General features: G+C 45.8%; 1 protein-coding gene across 2 annotated transcripts in view; it reads left to right on the plus strand.

Moving 5' to 3' along the window:
- The first annotated feature begins 3,679 nt into the window (after window positions 1-3,679).
- The window catches only part of LOC124798401 (probable nuclear hormone receptor HR38), an 82,172-nt gene continuing 63,542 nt past the window's right edge, over window positions 3,680-22,309 (plus strand). For both annotated transcript variants that reach the window (XM_047261788.1, XM_047261789.1), the window contains exon 1: window positions 3,680-4,292. In XM_047261788.1, coding sequence (XP_047117744.1) covers window positions 4,196-4,292 — 97 coding nt within the window. In that variant the 5' untranslated portion in view covers window positions 3,680-4,195. The remainder of the gene's footprint in view (window positions 4,293-22,309) is intronic.

Here is a 22,309-nt window from a genome sequence, read left to right on the forward strand (position 1 = left end):
ATTTTCTAAATCTGACATGTGCCACATCATCAGAATACATCATTGTATTATACGCTGAACAACAGACGAAACCTTTACATTAAAAAATTTGAAACTGCGATTTTAAAGTCTGTCAAATGAAGACTTTTTTCTAACGTATCTTAGTGTTTCTTTACAATCCCTAGTACGGATTCCCGACCCAGCACAATTACGCCGATGCGTTGTTTACGCACATAAATTACAGCGTCAACTCTGAAGACAGCGACAGCATATTAGCAAAACAAACTGTTACTGTTTTTCCTGATAGGGATATTTATTCTATTACTTCATATATTTTTCTACGTAGAGAAGGTGAAATGGGAAGTGTGAGTATTGTAACATATGTGATCTCACCTAAGCACTACTACGCACTTTTCAGTCAAACTAAATGATCTAAATGACGAGACACTTTGCAAAGCAAAACTGAAATCACGCTCTTTCAATATACGCTGGGCAGTGACACATTTATATTTCGACATTAAAAAATTCATATCTTTGGAAGTATATGGTTTCAAATATGTTGTTCGATTATTATACTGGACCTTGGTCAGCTGATATTGCAGCTGTTACTGTGACGGAGCCCCGACACATGCACAGACCTGCTTCGGTATTGATCTCTTCCAGCTGCGCGGCTAGAATGCAGCTGTATGCGGAAGCTTCTCTCTAAATTTTCTCCTGTGTGTGTACCAGCATGCCACAACTACTCAAGCGAACAGATGGAAAGTGATGGCTGTAAGATGCTGCCTGTTAACCAGATTACGGCATTTTAGACGTTTGCGCGCGGATTCATGAGGAATACCAGTAAGTGAAGATTGTCGAAGGAGACCACAACAATAAGCCACAAATACTTTTGAAAAGATTTTATTTTATTGCCCTACCGTTTCGAAGAGCTATGCCCATCTCCCGATGGCTACATTTACTTCTGTGGCACAGGCCATGTGAATGTCTTCAGTGACACTGTAATTGATGTAAGACTGCATAATCTATTCACTTACCGTGCTCCAAAACAATCTTTCTACATTTATGGAATATGCATTAGTCTTTTAACCGATTTTGATCTGAAGTTGCACAACGTTATAAGTATTGAGTCTCACAGCGGCACAACACGACATAGATGAATTTTTGAACAGATTGTTCAAAAATTGTATTTGTAGGCGGTTGGGTTTCATTCATCTAATTTTGTTGCAGATTTAAAAAAAAAAACAGTTATACGAATGGCCTGCATGTAGCGATGTTTTCACAGAGAAAATGTACGTAATTGATAAACCTACGGAGACGCTCCAAAACATAGCTAGTTGTCGTGATGTGATGTACAGAACACGCAAAATACTAAACTTCCGCGTGAAACATCCACTGCTCAAAGTCAATGCAGCAGTCTGGAAAGTTGGGTACGCGAGAAAACAGACCCTCTTCTTTAGGATTTCTTGCTGATCAAATTTAATTTAATAAGAGCCAGGGCGTTCAATTAAAATCAGTAGGACTTTTTTAAACTAATAGCGCACGTATCGCATCACTACATCCGACATGTTTTTGCCATACTAACGGTACAGACAGATACCTCCGCCAAGCTTACACAGCTTAACATCTACGCAGCAAAATGTTCCACTCATAAGTGCCGCGATGGGCAAACTTGGCCTTTCACCAAGTGAGCGATAGGTGGCAAAACACAAAAGCAACTTGCACATTTCACAAATGTCCGTTAACTGTTAACTGCTACGCCTGTGCTACATTTCGAATGTACGCTGATGAGTTGCCCAACTTTTATTCTGACTTCCTGTGGACGTTTGCAGTCCCCTTGGAAAGTAACCTTCAACTGCTCGTCTCTGCGAGGTGCTCACTGTCCAATTGCGACATACCGCACAGATACTGAATTGGGACTGCAAACGGAACCCAAAGTCAGGAATATCCTGCAGTGACCTCTTTTAATGCAAACATGAAAAAAACATGGCAGCTAGTACAGAATACAGATGGCATTGTTCTAAATGTTTTAAGTGTAGTGTTCGTACGAAATGTAGCGGATGAAAGCAGACTCCATGCGCTATGAAGCTGCTTCATAGGCTTAATTTCTCATCAGGTACCGGTAACTACTGTGCCAATGTATTTTCCTAGGATTGTTACAAGGCAGGAATTGTTTTTCCTTTATAGTCATTTTGCAATGGATATTTTCATATATCCATGGGACACAGTCTCTGAGAAAAAGTTCGGATTCCGACTTGTGGTCTGCTGGAATACGAAATACAATTATTTATTTATCTTTTCTCTCTGCCAGGGATCACCTGCAAAAAAACAGGTAGTCACTGATGACTCACTGCACATACAGTTCACAAATATCGGTACAATTTTTTTTAACTAACATAGGGATCGAGAAGTTTGCTGCAATAGCAGCGAGGGCGTTTGTGCGCAATATTCTAACGGAAAGGGCAACGCTATTCTTCTGTGATGAATAACAGAAGTGTACGGCAAAGATCAACTAGTTTGATTTGAAAATCTATAAATATAGCGCGTCGTTTCTCTATTTTTTTTCTCTTGTGTGCGAGGCTTATCAAAATTTGAATCTATAGAAGAGTGCGCACCTTTCAGTTAGTATATGTTGTAGTCACTTTTAAATTGGCCCACGGCATTGCCCTAAAATTCCGTGACGTCGTATACGTGCAAAGGTGACAGGTTCTGTGTATCTAGAAGCTTGAACAGCAACCTGCACCAAAATAGCAAATCGCTGCCTCAGACTACATCTCATTTTCATACGCTAAGAATATCAATATGTCCAAAAATATAAAAAAAATAAGCGGAAATAGCTGCGTAGTGGAGATGTGGCAGTTTAATCTGTCTATTTACTGTCTCCTTAAGACCAAACTAAGCAACTCTCAACAAACATTCCGCAGGCACTCCGGTCGCATACAGCAACACTTACACAACGATACAGTTACATCCATACATCCAGGAATGCAGTTTTCGCACATATTTTTTGCGAACAGACACACTGACAAGCATGCAAACATCCATACGCGGACAAATGTCACAATCACACTGTTTGCCTAAGCAAATACACAAGACAACACTTGAGGAATCACACGACTGACAGCTGTTTTTTACATTTTCACGGCAATATCCGCCGTGCACTCTCTCGTTTCTAATCCGCAGCGCAGGACAGCGTCACGACGCTGACTTGGCGCCTCTCGTTCCCGGACGGAAATGACGGCGGCACCGCGAGGCATAAATTGAGAAAAATCACAGCCGCTACTAAGCAATTTGAGCGTCGTTTAGCACCCATTGGGATAGTACGGCAGGGAGTGCCCCTTTTCCCGCGCGCTAACGCAAGCCGCGGCCAGCTCCCGCTATCGACCGCATCCGTCTGTCCTCCGCCCGGCCAGATGGTGGGGGCCGGGCGGTGGAGGGGACAGGTGGGCGGCGCGGGCTCACGGGGTGGGGACCGCCCCTCTACCGAGCGCGCGCTCTCTGTCTGGTCTGACGTCACTGCAGTGACGCTGCCGTGATGACGGCGCGGCCGGCCAATAGCGGCGCCGCTTCGATCCCTCAGCTGCTACGGCTCACTTCCCCGCCGGCCGTTACGTCACACAGCGTCTGACGTCACGGGCCGGTCTCTGAAGGCGGTGTTTTATAATAGGGTTAGAGGGCCGGTGCGAGAGCCAGTCTCGTGCGATACTTGTCACGGTGCGGACGCGCGCTGCCGTACAGCGGTGCACCCACAGAGGGACACAGTTACTAGCCAGCCGCGCCGCAACTGGACAGTCAGCCACGGCGGATCGCACCGGCAGTGAGTGAGAGGCGAACGCGACGCGACAGGCAGAGTGCAGCGTGCTGGAGCAGTCGGAACAGCAGCAGTCTCCACAGCCGCCGTCTCCGCCCCTACGAGCGTCTCCGCCCCCGGCGCCTACGCCGCCGCCGCCGCCCCCGGAGCCGACTTCGCCGTCGCCGCCAGGTGGGTGGTGAGGCGCCTTGCCGCCGGTTCGCGGCGGCGCGACCTGCCCCGACAGTGAAAGTGCTGTGACAGAAACACCACCCCTCAGACCTCCCAGCCCAGCCAGAAACACACAAACGTAGCCGTTGCGGCCTACGCCGGTTCTGTCCTATGTCGGATAACGCTACCACGTACTGTTCCGTGCGACAGTGTCCGGGGTGTGGGGGGATATCTCGGTCAGGATGATGCTCGGAAGACATGCGAACGACAACGTGCTCCCACCACAGCAAATGCTACGACAGCAACAACAACAGTCAGCAAGGTGTCCACGACATCAACGCTGCAGCGTTCTTTAGTAAGTCTGGCCCATGTACAGAAATGGTTTTTGTTTTGCTCTCTCTCTCTGTCTCTCTCTCTGTCTTTGCTTGCTGAGTGAGAAAAGGAAACACTAACATACACCTGTGCACTGACCACTCCCGTTTCACGTCCAGAGCACCTTGTGCTAACTAACAAACACACCCAGCATGAACAGGACCGAGAATCCGGTGTATCACAACACGAACTCACTGCTGCTAAAATGTCAGTAAATCCGCTTTAACCGCACGTATGCCTCTCAGATTGGGCTGTAAATATTACTTTATTAAGAGGTGTAGAGGATACAGGAGGTTTTTTTTTTTTTTGGGATTATCGTTTATTGATCATTCGTCGAGTGTGCCGACACTGTCACCGAGTGGATTCGTTCGGAGCTGTTTTTTGAGCGATTAGAAAGTGCCTGTTCTCGGCTCGGAGGCCAGAAGTGTACTGCAGCTGGGCAGACGCCGCCCGCCGCCAGCCTTAACGGTACAGTGGCGACGCCGCGCGGAGAGAAAGTGTAGTGGACCGTGCTGGTGTCGGTGGTGGTGGCAGTGCCGGTCTGGTGATGGTGGAGGAGGAGCGACAGAACCGGTATCACACGCCCGGCCGGCGCCAAGAAAAGCTGTCGCGCCGCCGGCCTCCGGATGACTGACGACCGTCTTGACTGAGGGGACCCACCAAACGAATTGTTTCGCCGGCCAACAAAAACCGCTTGGCGATCTCAATCGTCCGCTGCCGGTGTTACCGAAACTTTTTTTCGACCCGTGGGCTTCCTGTCCGCTCGCTCCGGCACGCCGACGGCCGCCTCGTGTTTATAAATACGCCGGCGCATTTTCGTTTCCCGTGCGTTATTTTCCGCGCGACGCTGGCCGAACGCAGCGTGTCCTCACGTGGCCCGGCTGTGACGCGCTGCCGCTGACGTAACCCCGACGCTCCATCTTCCCCTGCCTCCTCCTCTTTTTTTTTTTTTCGCCGCAGGCGCCGCGAACACTTTACGGGAGATCCCGTAATTGCTTGCGTCACTCGTGACGTCAATCCACGCCCATGCGCCACGTGACGTCATGCGGGCGCATCAGGGAATTGATCCGGCGGGGTGACGTCATTGCGGGCTATCTCAGTCTTCCCGTGCGCGTCTCTCTCGCACAACCGCGTTCTGTCTTTATCTCGCTCGCTAACGCGACCGCAGCGCTTCCAGCGGCAGCTGCCGAAAGCTCAGCCTTCGCCACTGCCGATACGCGCTAACCTGTGAGCAACCTTCCGTGTAAACTAATCCGTGTTTCTTTCAGGCAGACAATTAGCGATCGCATCAATCTAATCCATGTTTGTTCCGTAATACATCATAATTTTAATAATACGTCAAAAGTAACCCCTGACAATGCTTCCCGTCTATCTGTGCTAGCATTGTCAGCAAGAGATGTATAACCGGCTTGCTAGGGCCAGTTGTCTCTACACAGAGTGTTGCGACCAAGGGAAAAAGATAAGTGAAGAAACGGTAAAAGGGATGTCTGTTACAAAGCACCAGCACAGAAATCCCTCGCACTTGGTAACGAAGAAAATCAGTCTGAACGGCAGGTGCTGTCAGGAGAATAAGTTTTTCTCCCGTGGCTTGTTGCCTCCCAGTGAAACTCAAGCAACGCCCCCTGCCCCCACCTTCGATGCGAGTTCAGTGACGCTCAAATCGAGTGACGTCACCACCCGGTTGCAGTCGGTCCCGCTAGGTGGCAGCAGCGGACGCCGTGGAGATAACACCCCGTTATTGGATCAAGAAACCTCACTTCGGGATTATGGTCACCCCGAAGAGATTCGCAAGAGCAAAAAAGTGACTGCAAACTGACTCTTGTGGCCTCAGCTCTCGCATGCTGGTGGTGAATCCTTTGGAGCAAACAACACCGCTAACAACAGTTATGTATGCTGTTATGGAAAGACCATTCGATTTCAATCCGCCGGATAGTTCGTCACGCCGAAAGAGAGTGTAGGTCATGTCAGTTAATTGTTATTTAATGATTCAGAAATCATTTGAGTAAAGCGACATCGGATGGCAACTAATGCAACATGCAGAAAGTTAACATTCTAGCTCCTGGTGTGTTAGCATTACGATTTCTAAAATGCATTTATATTTCAACACAGTACTTAAGAAAACTTTGGCTTTTAGGAAGTTGTCGAGTGTACGGCTCTTTCTGTTTGAACGAATATGTTGCTTCTTGTCTTCGTTTTGCTTATATTACTCAAGACACTCAGAACTGCATAAATCACAAAGATTTGCGGTAATACGCGAGCGTTGAATAGATCAGACTTTTTTTATTATTCTGTGTACGAAATGAATGACACTGAACGATACAAAATATCGTTTTATAGGTCTTCCGTTTAACTGTGACTTTTAATTCCAGACATCCTTGCGAATTTTTTAAGTTCCGCTTTAACGACATTCACATTTACCTCTCTGGGCTGATGTAATCTCTGCAACTTGTCGAGTTGAACGTTCTTTTACGTCTGACTGAAAGCGTACATCTGGTGCGAATTTCTGCATTTCTACCAGCAATTTCACCTCCTGCGAGTTCTGCATATAGTCCTGTTTGCCCTCGAGGCAGAATCATCATCTTGTTTGGCACAATCCGCCCATTTCCATTCGCTATAGCTACTACGTCTCATTGCTCTCTATCGACGTAGCCAGGATTTGGCCCTCGGTTACATTTTCAATTGAGAGACACGTTTGTATTTAGCTTCTGGACTAATCCACCGTCAAATGCAGTGGATAGGTGTTCGCTGCTTGCCTGTGTTTCGCTGCTGCGTTGCGCCCTTGTAGACCCAACGTCTGCAAAGTTGGTATCAACATAGCTACGTCTATACTTCGCAGACCAATTTACGGTGTGTGGCGGAAGGTAGCTCTTGTACCATCAAATGGTTCTGAGCACTATGGGACTTAACATCTGAGGTCATCAGTCCCCTAGATTTAGAACTACTTAAACCTAAAGACATCACACAATCCATGCCCGAGGCAGGATTCGAACCTGCGACCGTAGCAGTCGCGCGGTTCCGAACTGAAGTGCTTAGAACCGCTCGGCCACCGCGGCCAGCTTCTTGTACCATCACTGCCCCCATTCCCGTCCCACTCACGAATGGAGCGTGGAAATAAAAACTGTCGATACACTTCCGTATGAGTTCTAATTTCTCCGACGTTTTCGTTGCGGTCATTTCGCCAGACCTGTGTAGGAGGAAGCACACATTGTCGACTCTTTTTCGAACGTACGCTCTCGAAACTTCGGAGTAACTTTATCCGTTATACATAAAGCTTCTCTTGCAGTGACTCACACTGGAGTCTGTTGTGATCTCCGCAACGGTCTTGCGCTTTTAAATGACCCCACGACGAAACGTAACGCTCCTCTTAGGATCTTCTCTACTTTTCTGTTAAACCGATTTGGCAAGGGCTCAGACTAATGAAAAATACTCAAGAACCGGTCGAACAAGATTCTTGTACGCCACTACTTTCGCGGACGAATTTCATTTCCTTGAGATTCTTCTCATGATACTCAGCTTGGCATCTGCTTTTCCTACAACTGGTATGTGGTTATTCCACTTTAGGTCGCCCTCAGCGGTTGCTCGTAAGAGTTTTACATGGTTCAAATGGCTCTGAGCACTATGAAACTTAACTTCTGAGGTCATCAGTCGCCTAGAACTTAGGACTACTTAAACCTAACTAACCTAAGGACAGCGCACACATCCATGCTCGAGGCAGGATTCGAACCTGCGACCGGAGCGGTCGCTCGGTTCCAGACTGTAGCGCCTAGAGCCGCACGGCCACTCCCGCCGGCAACAGTTTTACTGTCTTCACTGTTTCCAGTGAAACAGTAACGTATCACTGCGCCTATTGACGCACAATACGTTATGTTTATTTACGTTCAGGGATAACGGCCAGTCCTGCGCGACGTCTGCGGGTCGTACCTCGCAGCGCAGTGCGTCGCATACTATTTCACTTACGTTCTGTCCCTTTGCTGAATGACTGTTAGCAGTTTTTTTCCAGTTTGTGTACGCATAAGGTAGATGTCGGAATGACCCCTCGAAAAGTAAGCGGCCATTTTTCGCACCGACTCCTCTCCGACACGCTCATGTACTCCCTCTGTACTGACCCAATCTTCCTTTCTTCTGAACTAGCGTGTTGCCAACAAGTCTGACAGAATGGTGTACAAAAATGGAACGTGACTGTGAGGCAGTAGTGTTTGTCGCACGGAAACAACGTACACGGCTGTGACAGGGAGGCAACGGGCAGATTTCCGACGTGGAAATTAATTGGGCTCGGCTGACGGCTGTCCAGACACCGCTGCAGATACGCCTGGAGACGGCAGGTCCTGTTCTTGCGTCCCCCTCCGACATTAATCACCGTGGAATAGCTTTCTGGCGACTCGTTTTCCCGCACTCTTTCTGCGCATTAATTACGCCGCGCGCTGCAGTGTGAGACGCCCTGCTGCCGCAGCACGGAGGCTGGCGGGCGCAGCGTTTTTACTGAGGCTCCGATACGACGGCGGCCGCGTGGCGACACACATTAAAAAGCCACGTGCGGGCATTACTCCGCTTTTACGCGAGCCGCAGCCACTGTTCCGCGCTGCGAATAAAAGGCGCGCGCTTATTTCGAGGCCCGTAAAGTGTGTCTGCACAAGTGGGTCCGTACCACGGCTCTGCGGACACACACCAGAGTCGCTGAAACCAGCTTTCGCTTTTCTCTGGATTTCCTACAGTCCAGCCACAAATGTCGGGAAGCCTCAATGCTGATTTTTTTCTCAAATCAAAGATTTGACAATATCCTTTAAATGCTCAGAAACGTGAAATCGTGTCGCTCTCAAAACGAAAACACATAGTGTACTTTGACTACAAAGTCACTGAATCACAAGTCTCCATCTACATGATTACTCTGCAATTCACATTTAAGTGCTTGGCAGAGGGTTCATCGAACCACAATCGTACTATTTCTCTACCATTCCACTCCCGAACAGCGCGCGGGAAAAACGAACACCTAAACCTTTCTGTTCGAGCTCTGATTTCTCTTATTTTATTTTGATGATCATTCCTATCTCTGTAGGTTGGGCTCAACAAAATATTTTCGCATTCGGAAGAGAAAGTTGGTGACTGAAATTTCGTAAATAGATCTCGCCACGACGAAAGACGTCTTTGCTTTAATGACTTCCATCCCAATTCGCGTATCATATCTGCCACACACTCTCCCCTATTACGTGATAATACAAAACGAGCTGCCCTTTTTTGTACCCTTTCTATGTCCTCCGTCAATCCCACCTGGTAAGGATCCCACACCGCGCAGCAATATTCTAACAGAGGATGAACGAGTGTAGTGTAAGCTTGGACTTGTTGCACCTTCTAAGTGTGCTGCCAATGAAACGCAACCTTTGGCTCGCCTTCCCCACAATATTATCTATGTGGTCTTTCCAACTGAAGTTGTTCGTAATTTTAACACCCAGGTACTTAGTTGAATTGACAGCCTTGAGAATTGTACTATTTATCGAGTAATCGAATTCCAACGGATTTCTTTTGGAACTCATGTGGATCACCTCACACTTTTCGTTATTTAGCGTCAACTGCCACCTGCCACACCATACAGCAATCTTTTCTAAATCGCTTTGCAACTGATACTTGTCTTTGGATGACCTTACTAGACGGTAAATTACAGCATCATCTGCGAACAACCTAAGAGAACTGCTCAGGTTGTCACCCAGGTCATTTATATAGATCAGGAACAACAGGGGTCCCAGGACGCTTCCCTGGGGAACACCTGATATCACTTCAGTTTTACTCTATGATTTGCCGTCTATTACTACGAACTGCGACCTTCCTGACAGGAAATCACGAATCCAGTCGCACAACTGAGACGATACCCCACAGGCCCGCAGCTTGATCAGAAGTCGCTTGTGAGGAACGGTCTCAAAAGCTTTCCGGAAATGTAGAAATACGGAATCAACTTGAGATCCCCTGTCGATAGCGGCCATTACTGTCTGGGGTCGGTCATCTCATACAAATACCTGGTTATAACATGTGTAGCGATATTAAGTGAACAGTCACATAATACTGTTGTACTGAAGTGAACGCGTACCAAATAGGACTAACATGGGGTAATATTATATAAAGGAGAGGTGAGTAGCACGGATGGTCTCAAGCTGGTTTCACACATGAAAGAGTGTCACGGATGTATTGAAGAACCTGACTTGGCAAAAGGTTGAAGAACACGCAAACTATCCCGAGAAAACTTAAAAAGTTTCAATTAATAACAATGAGCACAAAGGCGTTTAAGCAGTTATCTATTACCAAGCTCCATACGTGAATGGGACGGAAAGAAGCCGTAATAACTGATACAGTGGGAAGTGCCCTCTGAGATGAACTTTACACTGGTCTCGACATTGCAGATGTGGATGTAGAATCTCGCGAGCCTCGGCAAGCAATAACCGACACGCAAAGGCTATAAATTCGACAGTAAGCAGAACGGAAACTCCGGCTGCCCCTGTACGAACGGGGTCCTCCCTTCTGCAGTCTTCAGGATGGTCTGAATAGCGGCCGCTTCCTGACTCGCCTCAGCAGCGGAAATGTATGACAGTCTGCCCTCGATCGCTTAAAGAAGGTGATTACACGGATCGTTGCTAGAATTTAGCCATGGCTCATCTCTGGGTGGCGCGCCTGTCACACGTCGTGCTCAGTGTATCACTCAGCTGACTGCATCACAAGAATTCTCCGCAACAGCCAGTAGTTAAATTTTTTTTCGGTACTTCAGAATAAAATGGTTAAAATTTTATTCGTGGCTGTCGGTCAGCAACTGTGAAGCTCGTTTAAAGAACAGAAATAATCATTCGTCAGCTGCAGCAGTTTAATAACAAAATTTGTGCTGCTGATGGCTGGTTATTTCTATTCTTCAAATAAAATTGTTAAATATAAGTTCCGTAGAAATAAATACAAGCACAGTGAACGAAGACTGGGACAGAAATTAAACACGCCGCAGTCGCATGTTTCACATCTTGATGGAAAAAACACTGTTTACACGTTCTAGACTATTTTTCATTGGGCTTTCTCGATCTCGGACGTTTTAGGAGTTGGTTGGTTCCCTGCTGGCTTTCAAAATTTGTCGTAGTTCCCTCTTGATAAAACTAACACAATGGTTTAGCCTACTTAAGTGTCAACTTCTCGTATAACCTGTGTTGTGCGTATTTCTCCATTTTCTCATTACCGTATACTCTATACCGACCCTGGCCAACTACGCAGAATTATCTGAATGGGTGCCTTAAATTGATATCAGTATCACATCCAATAAAATTAAAATCGTTCGACCAGTATACTCACTAGGCGCAAAAGTACAGAAAGATCAACACATTTCGGCTCATAATTTCTGTGAAATACGGAAAAGCCAGATCTTCTTCGTAAATATACTTGTCAAGTTTGCTGGAGTGGAGAACAGGAAAGGTGCGATTATTCCTCGATATTGCCAAGGAATATGGCGATCGTTGAAGAAACTCAGTTCAGATTGCCATGTAGTTACGAGGAATTAGCTCGACTTTCGGATTAGCAAACGCGTTAATTGACTGAAGTAACTGTAACTGAAATCTCTGCAAAGAAACAGCCGCAGTATCAATGAGAGGATTCAAAGGTACGAGCAAGGCGATAACCAGTGAGAAATGATGTATGCGGGCTAACTTAGTTATACAGTTAACGAAATTACGTTCTCCGAGTAACTTTATCGAACTCCATAATCTTTTTACTAGCTGCTTCTTACTTTGTTCGAGATATCGCTAAAAAAATTAAGAAGCTCAGGTGACGAGTGATACTGCACTATTCTGGTACACAATCGTTCTTTATGTTACTGCTTCGGTCACCAGCTGAGCGTGACGAATTAACGCAACATCTCTCCGCTTGTGTGGTTACTTGTCTTCGGGAGAAACAACGTCACGGAAGAGAAACTCGCTTCTCCTCGGGTATCGATATTTATCGACCGGCTGCCGCCACTAAGTAATATTCTGGAACACCTGTTTCGCGAAAGCTGATTTCTTTCGCTCGCGCGCGTACAGAGTTTCGTAACTAGCGTTGCGTTTACGGCGCCGAAAGCGAACTACCACAGGCTTGCGGCCTCAAACCTCAGACTCCGGGCCGCGGCGCGGTTAACTGTTGCGAAGGAGACCCGCACTGTGTCGGAGCTCTTCACCGGTCTGTGCGCTGCCCTGAGTACGGAACCGACCCCCACACGGCACCTGTACGCCAATATAAATAGTCAGATGAATTTTCATCCCATCGTTTGATCTGAACGACTGCTTTTGTCGTCTAATGTACGCAGATCTGCTAAAAAAAAGGACACAGATATCAAAGAAATGACAAGAAGTATTAAAAAATTTAAAAACCATTAAAATGGCGACAGCAGTTTTAGATAACAGGTATTGTAAGCAGTTACTAACCTGTTCTGGTCTAATGAGAAAAAACAGTAATTGTTTATCAAGTTGTTCCCACAACGCTGAGACGTTTCAGAACACTACACTATTACTGGGCAGAAAACGTTATGCGTGATTCTGAGTAGGGCCTATAAATTTTGTATCCTTATGCTCACAACAGAGTAACAGAAGACAACACGTGTAACACAGTATTTACAAAGAGTTTCGTCCATAGCTGAATAGGAGACTTTACTTACAGCACTTTTTTTCTTAAAAATCTGTCACACTCAATTTTTCAAATGCGTAAAAATCTATGATTAGTAATTCCAAAATATTCCCAGCTGGGAATTCATTTGCCTCACTCCCAGATTCCTTGGCTATTTGGCTGAGAAAAGGCTCCCTTGTTGTCGTAAGTACGGAATTCAAAAAAGGAATAAATAAATAAATAAAAACATAAATAAAAAATGAAAACCTGAAAATTTACTTCTTTGGTGTATTTTGTATTAGGCCAGTAGCAAAAGCGCCTAGTGCCGCTATGACGTTTAACTGTATTCAGTGAAATGTAGAAATATTATTGTAATCCAGAAGAAATTTCATGACTGCGCTGTGAATAACCGGATTCGACTAATTCTGTCAATGGAGTAATGACGGGTGACAGCACTCTAAAAAGAAAATGAAAGTCATATTTTAGACGGCACAAGGCACGTCCACTGTAATTGTTCTTTTACCACTCCAGCCTTTCATTACTCTTGTCACTTCATTCACATCTAATTCGATGTTACATGTAAGCTGTGATTAGCATAGTTCTGTACATAATGCTGCAATTAAAAATTGTGGGTAGAGAGGTCACGATCGATGTATAAAACTATTTACCGAAGTTTCGTCCCCGTCTGCGGCAGACGTCGTCAGAGTAAGGACAGGCAACTGAGGCGAAACTGTAGCAAATAGTTTTATACATCGACCACGGGCTCTCAGTCCGCAAGGTTAGACTGAAGTTAACACCATCCGTGAAAGTCTTCGTGGTAGTATTTGCACATAAGGCCAACTTCCACAATGAAGTATATAATACGTAATTCTACATCCACATCCATGCTGTGCGCGTGGCACAGGTACTTCCCATGACACCAGCTATTTGATACACAAGAATGTTGAAAACTAGGTGGGCTGATAAGGTAAGGAATGAGGAGGTTCTCCGCAGAATCGGCGAAGAAAGAAACATATGGAAAACACTGACACGAAGAAGAGACAGGATGATAGGATATGTGTTAAGACAGCAGGGAAATAGGGTAAGGTAAGGAGGGTAATTTGGTAGTATTTTCAAAAAAATGGTTTTATTAGAGCAAAATAACGAAAAATGTAGCAATTACTTTTATTACGTAATTACGTGTGCGAGGCACATTTTATAAACATATTAATATATTGTTATTATTGGCACTGTGTGTAACTGTACATAACCTTGAAGCATACACAGGAAGGTAATTCTGCAATAGGTAAAGTTATTCTGTAGTAGCGGTAAGGTAACTTCGCAACACAAAGTTTCATTCATCCTACTGCACCAATCCTCATTTTCAGAACTTGAATGTTCATAACAGTCGTACAGATCTAGACAGCTTCCTTAGTCGGTTGTTTTTGGCAGCTTTCGCGGCAGGGTATGAAGGAAAAAGAGCATTGTGTTTCTATCTTCACATCAGTTATGTGTGTGAAATACTTGTCTCCAATAATATTTGCTACAAATGTCTTGCAGAAAATTGTAGAACTGATATGGGAGGAACGTTGAGAGTCAACCAAGTGAGTAACCCAAAATGGAGTCCGATTATAACGCTAACTGTTGAATTCCTAAGGTCCCTGTCGTCACATATTTCACAAAATAAATAAACCAAATTACTTATGTATCACTATAAGTCTCACAGTGACCTACCGTATATAATTTAAAGAAACATTTCTTGCTCGTTGAAACACACGACTATATCTTGTTTAATCAGCTCATGCGGGAGATCGAAGCTGTAGTGCTACTCGAGAATAGAGAGCCTGTATAGGGAGAGAGGGGCCAACCGGACGATACGGCGGCCATATTTCTGCCAAACTGCGGGCGGGACTTTTGAATGGCCAGTAGTGGAGTAGTGGAGTACACACTCACCGAAACAACAGCACAAGACAATATGGCGAAATCATTCGTTAAATGCCTTTGTTTATAAGAATAATGTGTTATAATAATTTTCACACAGCCAATTTACAGGTCTGTTTTCAAATTTAACTATGTATATTGCAAGTTGTTTTGTATGTAGTAAAAAGCAAAAACGACTTACTTCGCATAGATTAGAGTACTTGGTTGGTTTCCACAAGGCTCCTGTTTGATTTATGTCAGCCCTGTTGAAAGCAACTGCCTACTGCTTTCGTCTTTCTTCATTGCGTGAAAATGCTAACATGCGAAATCCACCTTCGCCTCTGTTGGAACAACCAAATGCAGCACAACCTGGCATCGTTTACGAACGTCTGCAGAACGAATTACAGATGTCAAAAACAATACTGTACAATTACTAACGTGTTTACTTCAAACATGTAGGCCTACCGACTTCATCACAAAACGCTTCATTATTTCAACTCGTATTTAAGATCGCAAACGCTAATTACGTACTAAAAACGATATACAACTAAATCGAATATGCATGCACAACGCATAACAAGTTTCTCAATAATTCAAATACCTTCTAATCGTTTCCAAAAGGCCTCTGAACTTCATTTCAACTCAAAAGCACGGCGAACATAGGAAGCGCGAGAGACGTTTGGCGCCATTTTTCTGCCAAAGCTAGTCAACCAATCACGGGCAACTTCACCTATGGCTACTCTCTCTGTATACAGGCTCTCTACTCGAGAAGACATTGTCATGCCATCTGTTGACAAAACCACGAAACACTACACTGAATGGGATCACCGCAGCTACAACAAAATACTACAAAATTACCTATAGTGCGAAATTACCTCACCTTACCATAACTTGCATTTGAGTTGCGGAGCTGCATTCGCTGTGTGTTTTATTTCACGAATGAAAAGCTACAGCTTTAAAAAACTAGTAAGTAAAAAAAAACAACAAACTCTGTGGACCTTCATTAAGAAGTTGGGCGAAAGCTCGAAACACAGTTCGACGGAATGAAGTAAAAACAGATGATGGGTGGCGATGCTTTTTTTTCCAGTTGTAACTGCAGTGATCAGCTAGCATTATTACGGTAGAAAAAAAAATTGAAGAGCACTGTGCAAAGCGAAAGAAACTACCGTCCGGCTAGGCCACTGTGGACCCTAGAGTCTCACCACTGTTTCACTTTCTTCCTCCCCTCCCCCTCTTTTCGTGCGGCGCCGGCGTCTCCGAAAGTGGCAGACGGCGTGTCCGCGGCTGGGCCGGGCTGAATGAATATGCAGATGAGCCGCGGCACGGGGCGGTCCATTATTCATGGCGGGGCTGGCGAGCGTCAACCCCGATCACCTTGGGCACCGCAGCAGCCGACGTCGCCTCCTCCGCTACTGCGCTGTTTCTTCGCGGGGCGCCTGCCTCCTCTCACAAGGCGCCGACACATATCGACGTGCTGCAAGAATGCGGCGCCCCCGAGAACCCTGGGTCAGTGACGGGGTGCCGAATCTACGGAGCACGCAGAGTTGCCCAACACATCCGCACTTTAGATACCGGCTCAATTTTTACAGCAGAGCTTTCCGCCCACTATTAGCCATCCGAGTACGTACAACGACATAGGGTTCTCAATCATGTATTATGTTCCGATTCATTTAGTGCTCTCCAGAGCTTCTGTGCGCTGTACCCCTTAGTACAACGAGTCCAATAACGCCTCCACTCGCCCGCTGATGATGGAGCCAACGTGATGTTCACGAGGGTCCCGAGTCACGTCGGCATGTCGGGGAGTGAAGCTACCGATGCTGCTGCTAAGGCTGCAGTCCGACTATCTAGGCCTTTTAGCTATTCTGCCCCTTCTGTGTTGCTGCACGTAGAAACATCGTGTCATTATGGCATGAACATTGGTCTTCTCTACATGCGAACAAACTCTGAGAAATTAAACACCTTCCAAAGGCTTGGACGACTTCCTCTCACGCTTCTCGTCGTGTGGAGATACTTTTAGCTTATTGGGCACTGTCGTTTCAGTACCGTCATTTGTTAAGTGGAGATCCCACACCACTCTGTGCTTACTGCAACCAATCAGTGACAGTGCGCCATTTTCTGACCCAAGGCCGATTGTATAACCGTTTACGTTTTAATGAATGTTTACCATGCGCGTTATCAGATTTTTTAGCATACACAGTACGAGCTGTAGGTCGTGTTTTACATTTTATTCGTCGTAGTAACATCACGGCGGAAATTTACTTTTCAGTCGTTTGACAAACCTCCTCAAAGGAGAAGTTATTATTTTTAGCTATCCCTTTAGTCCAGTCCATTAGGCTCTGAGTATTATCAACTTCAAATTCATTCGGTAATTGACCATTTTAAGGCATGACAAGGGCGCTTATGACCTCAGCTGTTTTGCGCCCTAAAGCAAAAAAGAGGAAACATTCGCACTTTGCATCCTGGTTACACACTCCGAGTGTGGGCTCGGCCGTCCCTCACATTATTAAGAATTTTAAGACGGCAAGGTGAAAATTTCTGGGCGTGCTAGTGAAATATTGTGTTGTTCAGGTCAAAAATACACTTAATTTTCCACGTGATCACTGTGTCCAACATTTCTCAGGGAGCAATTTCCATCATCGAAGTGCGATTCTATAACGCCTTCGGAAGTCTTACCTGCGACTTCCTTTGGTCGCGTATCTCTTTCATTTGGCCGGTCTAGTAATTTTCACGTACTACTCACTTTACAAAGTAATCTAGCGGATGAAGCCATATTGCATTCCAGACAATTAGCTTTCATTTTTTTGCTTCAGGAGCACCTCTTCCCACCAAGAGCTTTGATTGCTGTTGCGTTAACAGCACCAGATGCAGGACTTATGCCTCATCAAAACCAAGAAAACAGCGCACAAAATCGGATGGAATCTCTTGTTAAGAGTCTACACATTGCTAAAAAAAAAAACACCGTTTTCATATTTGCTTTTTGTCAACATTCAACAAATGTTGTTGTTGTAGGCTCCAATCCAAAGACTGGTTTGATACAGGGTCTCTTCATCTCCCATTAACTACAGCAACCTACATCGTTCTGAAATTGCTTACTGTATTCATTCATCTCTTGCTCTTCCTCTACGATTTTTATCCCCCACACGTCCCTCCAATACTAATTTGGCGATGCCTTGATGTCTCAGAATATGTCCTATCAACCGATCTCGTCTTCTGGTCAGGTTATGCCACAAACTCTTTCTCCCCAGTTTTATTCAGTACTTCGTCATTTGTTACGTGATCGACGCATTTAATCCTCAGCATTCGTCTCTAACACCACATTTCAAAAGCTATTCTCTTCTTGTCTAAACTGTTTATTGTCTATGTTTCACTTCCATATATCAGCCATTTTACACCAGAGAGTTTCTTATAATTCATTCTTCAAGTGGGAAACACCATACCTTTTCTTCTAATATGAATATTGCTTCAGATAATTCATTCATTCTTCTGTCTCCGAGCATCTAACAGAGTATATTCCAGTATTCGTACGCCGTTCACACGAATCACCTTTACTGTTGTAAATGAAGGAGCAGTCCTCGGATACATCTTCACTAACTTTATACGAATTTCTGTCGGCGATAAACCTTTCAAAACAGTGTTCTGATCAAGTCACGGTATTCCTGTTTATGCATTGGAACGAAACACACCCAACACGACTGTTTCAGCCAGTCGTACGAACAAAACTGTTCTGCAAGTAAAGTCGTTACTTGATTTACTTTACTGTGCTTTTCTTACGGACGAAAAAAAATTTACTGGCATCAGTTCACTGTCTATACAACGCCGAAATTGTCTTCCTTGTCGTTGCAAAGTCCAGCAGCATAGTAATCGATCGTTTGGCTATTCGTTCGTTGTGTACGAACGGATAGTAAACCCGCCACGGTGCTCAGTCAGCGAGCACCGTTACCGGAAATTTAGGTTCAAAATGGTTCAAATGGCTCTGAGCACTATGGGACTCGACTGCTGAGGTCATTAGTCCCCTAGAACTTAGAACTAGTTAAACCTAACTAACCTAAGGACTTCACAAACATCCATGCCCGAGGCGGGATTCGAACCTGCGACCGTAGCGGTCTTGCGGTTCCAGACTGCAGCGCCTTTAACCGCACGGCCACTTCGGCCGGCCCGGAAATTTAGGAACCCAGCCCTCTTAAGATGAAGCGACACAACATTGAGTTATTCTAGTCTGAAATCGTCGAAAAGTGCGGCTTTGGATACCGTCCTAGTCTCCATTAATATTGCCATCTTCATTCCCTTTCTCGTCAATTTCTCACATCAGGAGATACACACGTTAGTCACTGTCACATATTGGTATCTTCCGTTAAGACATTTGTAAAAATCTACAATATTGTCGAAATAATATTTAATTGCCGGCATTCTACGACGACGATGCTCGTCCTTTCGGTTACTTTTCGTATTTAATGATTCCGTGTTTGAAAGTGCAAATACATACGAGGGAGTACTTTTGTCCAGATTTGCTACTGTAGTCTGAACGCAACAAGACATTCATCAACCCGCAAAAACCCGATGTCGGCTTGGTCCTTGTGGCTAAGTGGTGACTCACGACACTATCACTAATCCACAGAGCCAACACGCCGAAAACTCGCTTTAGAATTTAATCTGCCTGCACTTTTTCTGCTATATTTGACCTGTCAGTTTGTTCGGTGCTGGTAACGCTATATTATTAGCTGTACAGTATCTTTCTTTCGTGCAACACATAAGTAGAGATTTTGAGAAGGAAACACAGTCTAGATCACGTCTTTTTACTGTCAGGACTGTTTACGTCCGGACTGAGACACCTGCTGGTGTAAAATACAGAGCTGCGTCAAAACAGCTGGTGTGTGTTGGCTCGGACGGTGTCTCTAATCACTCCCACCAAAACATGGCTCCATTCGGCCGAAACCGTTCATAACAGCAAAAATACGGGATTTAAACTGTGATTTCTTGTGGAAATTATAAAACAAGACGCCTGTTTTCTCCAAGCCAAACAGTGGCACTCTGCTGTCAATAAATGTAGGTGAAATAGCGAGAAGCATGTCGTATGTCATTGGAGAAACATCTTCAGTGTCAATTTACCTTGCTCCTGTCTTAAATAACTATTGCGCCGTGACTGTTTTTCCCTGTGTGTTAGTGCACCGCATCCTCATGAGTGCCACTACCACTACTCAGAATACTTTTGTTAGTTCGTGATCATTTCCATCAGCGGCTTCTCTTTGCCAGATACATGCGTCTCTTTCTCTCTCTCCGTGTAAAGTAACTGCGGTGATTCTGCACGCAGCCGAGTTGTCAGGAAGTTTTGTAGATTTATCTGTTATTTGTCTGTTTCTGCACACTGCGACTCGTAGGTTCTAACATTTTGCAAAGGCGGATACGGTGCGGGCCTGTCGTTGATTTGAAGGAAGCGCGGTCGCCTCTTCTGCGTCACAAACACCGCCTTCCACTGGCTTCTCTACACACAAAATGGTTCAAATGGCTCTGAGCACTATGAGACTTAACATCTGAGGTCATCAGTCCCCTAGAACTTAGAACTACTTAAACCTAACTAACCTAAGGACATCACACACATCCATGCCTGGGGCAGGATTCGAACCTGCGACCGTAGCGGTCGTGCGGTTCCAGACTGAAGCGCCTAGAACCGTTCGGCCACCAGCTCTCTACACACAGCTAACTTACAAAGTGGCTATTAAAGACTGCAACAGAAGCTCAGTCAATAAGCCGAGAAAGTAACAAATATGGTTCTGAGCACTATGGGACTTAACATCTGAGGTCATCAGTCCCCTAGAACTTCGAACTACTTAAACCTGACAAACCTAAGGACATCACACACAGCCATGCCCAAGGCAGGATTCGAACCTGCGACCGTAGCGGTCGCGCGGTTCCCAACTGAAGCGCCTAGAACCGCTCGGCCACCACGGCCGGCAGAAAGTAACAGATCGTGTGACCCTAATGTCACCCTAAACGTTCGTGGGTCAGTTTCAGAGTACTGAGTAGCTGGTATAGCTTTAAGCCGTCGTACTCACACGGAATTTCCTGATATCCAGTTAGGTTTTCACGTCTGTTCAGAAGTAAGCCCAAATGAGTGCCGGAAGAAGGCCATCGACTTCGCGATTGGCTCTTCCTTCCACGCTCGTCAATGCTCGGTGTCGATGAGTTGATGCAGAGTGGGGGTGGGGCCCTACCTGGAGGAAGCAGCAGACAGGAGCGAGCGAGAGCAGACCTGCAGCAGAAGACGGCGGGAGGCGCCAGAGTGTGGCCGCGTGCAGCTGCGGGGAGCGGCCGGCGGCCTTGGAGGCATGCTAATGCGGCGGCCGTGTGATTCAGGCGACGCGACGCGACGCCGTCTCCAGCCGCTCCACTCCCGCTGTCCAGGCCTGATGAAAGCCGCGTCCAGTGTCGCGTCGCGCTCCACACACTCTTTGTGTCACGATGCCTTCTGCCCGATTCCAGTAAACTGGCCCGCTGACGTCTAAACTCGAGACTTCCCTTTGGGCGGAGGTGGTTGTATCCGTTTCGAATCCGCGCCTCGATGAAGGTCTATTCATCCTATTCGTCACATCAAAGCGGATAACTCATTGATAGTATTCAAAGCTGATAAAACGACTTACTTTTCAAGAAAACCACGCTTTCCAGAAGCCTATTAACTCATTAGCTCCTTCCTTTTATTTGAAGTAGGAGTTTCAGCTACAGTATTTCATGGTCCGTGATTAGATCTGCGGGCGTCAAATGATCAATGCTTCATTGTCCCCTGGAACGCCGTCGAACGACAGTATTAGAAGCTCACGCGGCCGGCACACAGTTATCCCGGCCATTAATGACGGATTTTCGAACCTGAGCCATTATTCCTCCTTCAAATAGCTCATCATATGTCCTCACGGGACTGCGTGGATCCTGTTACAGTCCTTCCACCCAGGAAAACTCATTGGCGATATCGATGATTAAAAGTCCTCGCCCTATATGTTGACCGTTCACGTATGTAATCACCATATCGACATATAAAAACCAAACATGATTTTTCTAACTGGTCTAACAGGGGCAATTATTTCTGTTATTTCTTTTCGAGTGCACACTTGTGTGTGTGCGTGCGTGCGTGTGTGTGTGTGTGTGTGTGTGTGTGTGTGTGTGTGTGTGTATGTGTGTGGTAGAGAGAGAATGGGGGGTCAGGGTTGGGGTGGGAAGAGAGTTTGTTAGAGAGACGGAGAGCGAGAGAGTACACCGTACAAAAATTTGACAAATGCGACAAGTCTGAAGTACAGTTTTGATGAATATTCGGCTCTTGACACAGTTTCCCGCGTATCTGCCAACTAACCCTTCTGTTCCACTCAGACATGCCTAAAATGGCTCTGAGAACTATGGGACTTAACATCTGAGGTCATCAGTCCCCTAGAACTTAGAACTACTTAAACGTAACTAATCTAAGGACATCACACACATCCATGCCGGAGGCAGGATTCGAACTTGCGACCGTAGCAGTCGCGCGGT

This window comes from Schistocerca piceifrons, chromosome 5 (assembly GCF_021461385.2).
Source record: "Schistocerca piceifrons isolate TAMUIC-IGC-003096 chromosome 5, iqSchPice1.1, whole genome shotgun sequence".
Classification (NCBI taxonomy): Eukaryota; Metazoa; Arthropoda; class Insecta; order Orthoptera; family Acrididae; genus Schistocerca; species Schistocerca piceifrons.